Here is an 8,560-nt window from a genome sequence, read left to right as displayed (position 1 = left end):
TCCAATCAGTGTCCTCGGAAGTGGACCAGAAGATGACAGCCAATGACGTTGGGGCAACCACACAGCTCATTTACATAATCACACACAGCTGCAAACAATCCCAGACAGGTTACCGAGCAGGCAGAAACAGCAGCCGTAACACTCACCACTATTTTTCCTTTTTAATGTATTTACAATAAACATTTGTGTGTGTTCACAGTTACTAGAGCTAACAGAGAACTACACACCGGAAGTATCAGAGTATAAGGTAGGTGTGATTGTCTCTGACTTCATCATACTGGAATCCCCACACTACTGACCCACATGTTGCTTCTCATTTTAGGAAGGAAAGCTTGTGAGCTTTGACCCAACCACCGAACAGATCGAGCTGGAACTTCTTTATACCTATCAAGGTAAGGACCCTTGCACCACTTACATCATTGATATTATTCAAAAATGGCTAATTTAAAGTGTCAACATTCAAAAAGGTTTGTCTTCCAAAACACTGGGGGCAAAGAAAATATCGCATTGCAGTACTCGCACAAGTTTGAACGCGATATGATTTGTATTCCTCTTGTCACTCAAACTAAACGCTCCGGATAGTAGGCGAGGCTTATCTATATGTAAACAGAATCAGAATCAGGTTTATTACCAGGTAGGTTCACACGCACAAGGAATTTGACAAGGTGTCGTAATGCATACATTAAAAAAAAAATGTCATTCTTCCTCAGCTCCTGTTGAGCCGGGCAAGTTTGACCTTGTGTATCAGAACGCAGACGGCTCTGAGAGCGTGGAGTACGCCGTGTCTAGAGGCTCTCAGGTAACATATTGAACTACTGATTTATTGTTAAAGGAATACTTTAACCTTAAGGGAAAGGAAGGTGAAGGAGGGCAATCAATCTCATGTCTGTTTGTCAATTATATTTACTTCAATAGTGTTTTTATTTGTCAGACAGTTTATAGATTTGTTATCTTAACTGTCATCTGTATATTTTTCTTACTCTCTAATGCTGGTTTATTCTATTTTGTGATGTTTATATTTTAGAATTGTTTTATTTCTACTCTTATAATTTGTTATTATATGCAATGCCTTGTTTTGTTTTATGCTGCTGCAACAATAACAAAATCCCAAATGGGGATTAATAAAGCACATCTTATCTTATATATACATATATAATAAGGGACCTTTTTAACAAACAAACAAAATGTCAAAAATGTTCAATAACAATTCAAACAAATACTTATGCAAACATAAAATTGTGCACATTGTACTACTACACTATACGACTATAACTGTAATAAATATATTAAACTCAGAGCAGATAAGGGTTTTGTGTGTTATGAAGAGTATAAAGTTGTGAGCAGTAGTGCTGAGATCCAAAGCGGCTGGACTGGATCACATCGTATATATGATAAACCTCACAGAACATTAACCAGGCCTATTCATTTCTACCCAAATGCTGGTCGAAAGCAGCTAATGCCACATTGATGGCAACAAGTACCTACTCATTCAAAGTGGTGAATAATTCATATGCGTATAAGCATATTTCTAAGCATATTCGTCTTCATCTCATCCCACAGGTGACAGAGCGCTGGGACTCCCTGCTGGAACCAAGGCTGATCATCTAAAAATGGATCAAGCTGTTTCTCTACTTATTTTTTATTTCAGGATCCTTCAGCTTGACTTAAACTGGGGAGTCATTCCTGTGCATTGTACATTACGGCTAAGGAATGTGATGAAGGTTGATTATATTCTCTTAGATGTACTCCTCAATAACTCATTATTTGCACAGAAAAGCTAGTGTAGGTGTAAGTATTGAAAAGTGGAATATGTTTTGCATTCAAGATATGAAGTATTGTGTTTTAATATGTTGGTGGAACGAGTGACTTCCAGGACAGAGACATAATGGTTTTATGTTTTGTACAGTATTGGGTTGATATCAGTCTTGTATAAACCGTTTTTCTAATAAAATCCTTGGTCTATAGTATTATTGCAATGTAGTAATGCTTCCTTTCATGAAAAGCCATTTCTTCCAGGAGAAGAAAAGAATGACAGGAATGCTATATGAAACATTGATTCCCTATGTCATTTAAAATGTAGACTTACTACATCAAATATATGAAACAAAGGCACATGCTGAATCCCAACTCTCCCATTGTATTAACAGGAAAGGATAAGGTGCCTGCATTCAATCCAACTTAAGGTCAAGCGAACTAAACACCATAGCTCAATGTTTTTTTTGGTTATTTTTTATAAGGATCTACCTGGAGCTGTGTCACCACCATGGTCAGTTTTCAAAAATATTTTTTTAGCTGCTTGTACTAACTCCATTTCTTTTTTGCATTGCATTGTGGGATACACATTTACATAGTGATTATGTTCAAAAATTAGATGAAGATGTGTTTGCTGTCTGCAACTGACTAAGTAATGTTGGTTACAGACACACATTTCAACTTTGCTCATGTATTAGCTGCTAATATATGAGCGTTGCTTCATGCTGTGCTTTATTACATCTGAATGCAACCAAGAAGAATGTATTTTCAGAAATGATATGCATTGCTTTAAATCATAATCTTGAATTCTTCCAGTTCCAACCATTATTATTTTGATGCCATTCCTTGCATTGTGTGTACTATATTCTCTTTTTTTGTTGAACTTGGCTCTACTGCATCTTTGAAAACAGCCGAAAGGGCATATTTCGGAGACTGGTAACACGGTAACACACCTGGATTATTAATGAGCTGCCGGTTTGTGACGCAATGCCTCGTGCCTCAATCGTTTATCATCGGCCTTTTCCGTCACTTCTCGCGCTTCTTGAGCACGCGCCGCAGCTTATGTCACGGCAGCAGCAGCAGTCGGTTCGGCGGAGGAGAGCGGAGGACGGGATGAAGGAGAAGACGACGGTGATGATTGTGACCGTCACAGACATTCTTTAACAGGAAAAAAAAAATACCAAGCAGCTCTGCGATGGAAGGAAATGTTCCTGACCAGGAGCAGCTCCTGCAGTTTCTCCGGAGGCTCAAGGAGGTTTTCGATGTCTGTGACGAAGATGCGGACGGATTCATCCGCGTTGAGCACCTGGTGGACCTCGGGCTGCAGTTCGGCCAAGGAGACGAGGTGAGAGGCTGGAGGACAGGACGTTTCCGCTAAATATAGACCATTTGTGCTTTTATATTTATATCAGTATTCAGCTAATCGTAGACTATAGGTGCTTTGTGTTTTTTATTTAGCTAATTATAAGATCTGTGCTTTACCAACATGAGTGTTTCGAAGGCTATTCGGCTATGTATTCAGTAGCTAACTGAATATATGTTCCTTGCATGCTCAGTGTTTAGCTATAGACTATACTGCATGCTTTACATGTTCATTATTTAGCTAAATATAGTCTGTGTGTGCTTTTCACGGGTGTTCAGTTGCTAACTATTGACTGATATGTTATTTACATGTTCAGTGTTTAGCTAACTATAGACTGTAGTTGCCTAACATGTCTTTTCAATATTTAGCTGGATATATAGGCCTAATATAGGTATTTTACATTTCTCTTCAGTAGGTGCTTACCTATCTATAGTTAGCTGAATAATAACGCGTAAATGTACATGTTAGTATGAGATTATAGGTGCTTTGCATGTGTGTTCAGTTGCTAACTATTGACTGTATGTTCTTTACATGTTCAGTGTTAAGCTAACTAGACTGTCGTTTTAATATTAAACTGGATATCAAATAACTTTATATTATTGCTTTTAACTAACCTAATACAGTTGACATAATACATTTAATTAAAGTAAACGTTTCCGTTTTTTCAGTATATAGGCAGAGCTGGAAGAAGTACTAAGATCTTACTTGAGTAAAAGTACCAGAGTGTAGGAATAGGCTACTCTGTTACAAGTCATGTACAAAAGTATTAGCACCAAAAGTAAATTGTCATTGTGCAGATTGGTCCATTTCAGAATAATATATATGATATGTTTTATAATGATTGATCATGAAAGTGTTCTCAAAGCTGGTAAAGGTGCAGCTAGTTTGAATGACTTTGTATACTGCAGGGTAGCTTGTGAATTTACTCCAGGTGGAACTAAAGTCTAATTTAACACTTGGTTATATTCCACATCATTCATCCACATCTGTAAAGTAACTAAAGGTATTAAATACATGTAGTCAAGGGAAAGTACACCATTCACCTCTGAATTGTAGTGGAGTAGAAGTACACAGAATCAAATGGAAATACTCAAGTAAAGTACAAGTATCTCACAATTGTACTTAATAGCAGTACTTGAGTAAATGTACTTAGTTACTTAACACAAGTCACTATAGGTGCTATACTCAGTTTCCATTAGCGAAGTAATAGTTATCCGATTGCTGAAAAATGTCTCCGAATGTGAAAGCTTTTTGACCATTTGATATCAATCAAAAATAATTTAACTAATTTAAATTCTGTGTTACAAAATCTATCATCCCAAAAAGTACCATAACAACTTGAGACGTAGTAGAGCATGGAAATGGTAATCAATCTAATATTCTTCAAACATTAAGATAGGACCCCATTCAAAGGAAAGTTTATTCAATATCTTACACAGTGCTGAGTGCATCTCTAATCTTCAGGTTGCCAGCGTTCAGATGATGTAAACCACTTTGGTGGTGTTGGAGAAATACTGTTTTCTCCACTCTTTGGGTTGTTTTAATGCACTGATACTGATATTAACAGGTGGCATTTATTGTTACCTGCTATCTCCCCTCCTTCTAGAAAATACCAAAGTTGGTCTATGGTTAAGAGGGGTTAAGAGGAGTTTAAAAGTATAATGCAAAGTTTTAGATACCTTTTTGTCATGTCAAGTTGCCACATTTCAAAAGCCTGTTGTTTACATGAGCTCTGGCAGTTTGATCTTTCTGCCAACATTGAAATGTTTTAGCCGCATATTAAACATTGGGCATTGAATCCTCAACAGCTTTCAATACGCTCCAAGTGTGCAACTGCATTTACACATAAACGCTTAATAAGGCTTTCCCAATGTATACTTATTCATAGCAGTTTTTTTCATACCCTGCTGAAAAATTCAAACCGGTGGCTGCCCAGAAGAATTTGAATTAAATCTTAAAAATATGTGAAGTGGCTAATCCTAGACTTTGACTCTTCCTAAGCCACCTGAGGTTAGAGGATGGATGTCCAATAACCTTTCCTACAAAAACACACGCACTGAGATGCTGTTTCGTTTCACTGAAAAAAATGATTTAATAAACAATTAATTCCAGTTAACTTTCTAGAATCAAATCGATACATAACTCAAACCTTTTCCAAATCTACTGTGATAAATACTGAGGCAAATAATGTGGACTTCTTAACTGCAATCAAAGATGTCTTTATTCTATTAAAAGTATATAGTTCTTAATTATATATTTCATAAATCATACTTTTAAAAGCAGCTAAAAACATATATTTGAGATATTGTCATCATAAATGTAAAAGCTTATTTTGAATTCTTATTTTTTTGGATGGACAGGATGGCAGATATTTTCGCAGCCTATACATTTTTCAGTTTTGAATATAAATAAAAAGATACAATAATTTATAAATTATACTTTAGCAAAACCTCATATACATATACAAGTCCTTATGTCAATCACTTATGTACCCTTAAATACATATATGTATATACACATAGCCAGCAATACACACACAAATAAAAGTACTTACACACCTGTCTATTCATACATTTTTACCACATATTATAATCAGCCATGTTTCCAGTTTAAGAAGTAAATGAACATTACATATATACATCTGCAGTGATGAACCATGGGGGTCTTTAATTTGTTGTTTTTTAATTTAGTTTTAATTTAAAATATAGGCTTCAGATGAGGCCTAATTTGTTATACTGTATTTAGTCACACCATATGGTTTGAAGACAGCTGTGTAAAACATTATCTTGAACTAAATGTGAATCAGTATTGTAGGAAGGTGCAGGTGAGGTCCTTTATGCGCCTGTGAGTGTTTCAGAAGAATGAGAGTAGATTCTCCTTTAAGCTGTCATGGCGGCTGAGCACCATGAACACACTACTACAAATAACTCCGTCGTACTAAGAGGTAGCTTTTCCTCCATCTCCCTCCCTCACATCGCCTCTCATCTCTGTGTTCTTTGTCACCATGGCGATGAGAGCCTGGCGAGGAGTCTCTGAGCGGATTGGTCGGTTATTAAGTAATGAAGCAGCCTATGAGACGGTGCAGCACTCAAGTGTCGTTTGTAAAACACCCGTTTCTATGGTGATTAATTCTCTGCAGTCAGCGTATGAAATAACATCTGAATACCACACAGCTGTTCCTTTACTGCAAGCACACTAGGGGTTATTCATCTCTATATATATTTCATATCAAGGCTTCCTGTAAGGTGTATCTAATAGCTGCACACTGCTCCTTATAGCATGGGTAAATGCAGAGGCTACATTTGAGACATTGAACACCGATCCCTTTCAAATCCCCTTATTCCACTAAGGTAACAATGCTATAATTATAAAAGCACATAGAAAACATTTCATTTAAATGTTGTGTGTGTATTTGTTCTGTTTACCTGCTGCTAACAGCTAATGTTAGCTAGCTTTCCTGCAGAGTCCAACATGGATTGGTTGGAATCTGTTGTTGTTACATTATACTGACAATCACAATGTTGGCAAACTAATGTGGCCCGTATAATGTGAACTGTAATCACCATGTTAGCTTAGCATGCATTGTATCCAGGTAGGTGATAATAATAATAATAACTTACATATATTTATACATATATAGCGCCTTTCATAAACCCGAGGACGCTTAGGTAGGTTTTGGTCACTTATACTTATTGGACACTCTGACATACTGTAATAGAAATCTTTACCAAAAATGATCTTTTCTTTTTCAAAATAACAAAAAATGATGTAGCGGCTAATCAGCACACATTTATGACATAAAGCCAGGTCACTAGCATATCTTAAATTCACAGCCATTGTGGTGATGAAAGAGGGTTATACTCTTCAACAGAACTAATGCCTGATGCAGACGGTCTGAGGATCCAGGGTGCAGTACTGTGTTGTAAAAATCTCTTGTGTCTGTTGCAGGTGAAGAAGTTAACCAGGTACCTGGATCCTAACGCTCATGGGAAGATCAACTTCAAAGACTTTTGCCACGGAGTGCTCGCCATTAAAGGTAAGACATGCAGACATATGTAAATGACGTACCAAAGAGGTAGAGTGGAGAATCAGCTCACTACTGCATTTAATATGCATTAGGATGAGCCAGGCTAGCTCTTTTCCTTCTGTTTCCAAGCATTGTGTTAAGCTTACTGCAGTTGCAGTAGTCCTCAAAATGTTAAACTATTCCATAACATGTTGATAGCCTTCCTGAAGTGATGTATTCATCTGCAAATCTTTCCTTCTTTTCTTTTGTTTTCTTCTTTTTGTGTTTTCTGTTTTAAATCCTAAACAGAAACATTTAAACAAATACCATTCTCTAAGATTATAAGTCACAAATATTTAAGAAAATAAATCTCTTACATTTCTTCTATTTCATTTTGAAATGGAAAAACCAAACGATAAAAGGATTATTGTGCTGTATTGAGGTGGAGTTCTTCCTCCCTTGTTGCAGGTTGTGAGGGGATCCTGAAGATGGCTGTGGGCCCTCGCAGTGTGGCCTCCACCCAGCCGTCTGTCACTGACAACGGTTACATTTACCAGGTACATTCAGGGTCGGCTCTAGAACAAATCGAACGGGGGGGCAATCATTTACCACGGGGGGCACACACTGCCGTCAACAACCAACACACAAACACCAACGCAACTTCAATTAAAACAAACATGCCGTAAAGTCTATTGTCTTTCACACACATTGAAGGGGTGTAGTGCTATTTTATAGCGCACCTATGACTTGTGCATACATGAAAAACAGAAACATATGGACATAGGCCACCATATAAAAAGTGTGCAAATGTATTTAGCATCCTATCCATGTGAACATGTTTTAGGTTGGGGGTGGACCTAACCTCCTCTAGGAGGGTCTGGGGGCATGCTCCCCCTGGAAGATTTTTTTAAAATATTGAAGTTAAATGCATCAATCTGGTGAACTTTGAGAGCAAAATGAAGAGATCTATGACTACATCTCTCAACACCCAGATGAAACAGAACTGTAAACATATGTAGGCTACTTTTTCTTTATGGATATTTTACTAATCACTCCCCTTTTAAACTGTATTCTTGTGTTACTGTCCTATAGTATTTCATACCTGTTTTTGATTTTGATTTAATCGTAATTATAGCAAAACAAAGGTCGGGGGTCATTGGTCAAGCTACACACCAATCAGAGAGCAGCAGTGAGCACACCTCAGGCTGTGTTTTATATTTGTATTCTTTATTTCTGATTTATTTCACACAAAAAACTTTTAGTGGAAACGTTTTCACTTATGTGATAAAAAAAATTAAAAAAGTGGCAAGGCTTGCCCGCCCTGCGTTGGGGGGGCACAGTGACTCATTTTGGGGGGCATGGCCCGCGAATGACCCCCCATGACGCCGACCCTGGGTACATTGTTGAGCCCACAATGGTGGAATCTTGAGCCTTTTTTT

General features: G+C 37.3%; 1 protein-coding gene and 1 long non-coding RNA gene across 2 annotated transcripts; both read left to right on the top strand.

Moving 5' to 3' along the window:
• Positions 1–8: 8 nt before the first annotated feature.
• On the top strand, positions 9–1,964 carry LOC104953868 (uncharacterized). The gene is made up of 4 exons (XR_799268.1): positions 9–247; positions 323–392; positions 711–799; positions 1,561–1,964. It is a non-coding gene; the product is annotated as an uncharacterized lncRNA (long non-coding RNA).
• Positions 1,965–2,796: 832 nt separating this feature from the next.
• Positions 2,797–7,807, top strand: LOC104953869 (rab11 family-interacting protein 4A-like). The gene is made up of 3 exons (XM_010780899.1): positions 2,797–3,097; positions 7,064–7,151; positions 7,590–7,807. Exons 1-3 carry the CDS (start codon positions 2,948–2,950, stop codon positions 7,805–7,807), a joined length of 456 nt encoding a protein of 151 aa, XP_010779201.1. The 5' UTR covers positions 2,797–2,947.
• The last annotated feature ends 753 nt before the right edge of the window (positions 7,808–8,560 follow it).

This window comes from Notothenia coriiceps, unplaced genomic scaffold, assembly GCF_000735185.1.
Source record: "Notothenia coriiceps isolate Sejong01 unplaced genomic scaffold, NC01 NC01_scaffold00022228, whole genome shotgun sequence".
Taxonomy (NCBI): Eukaryota; Metazoa; Chordata; class Actinopteri; order Perciformes; family Nototheniidae; genus Notothenia; species Notothenia coriiceps.
The sequence above is the reverse complement of the archived record's forward strand: the minus strand, read 5'-3'. Positions and strand labels throughout refer to the sequence as shown.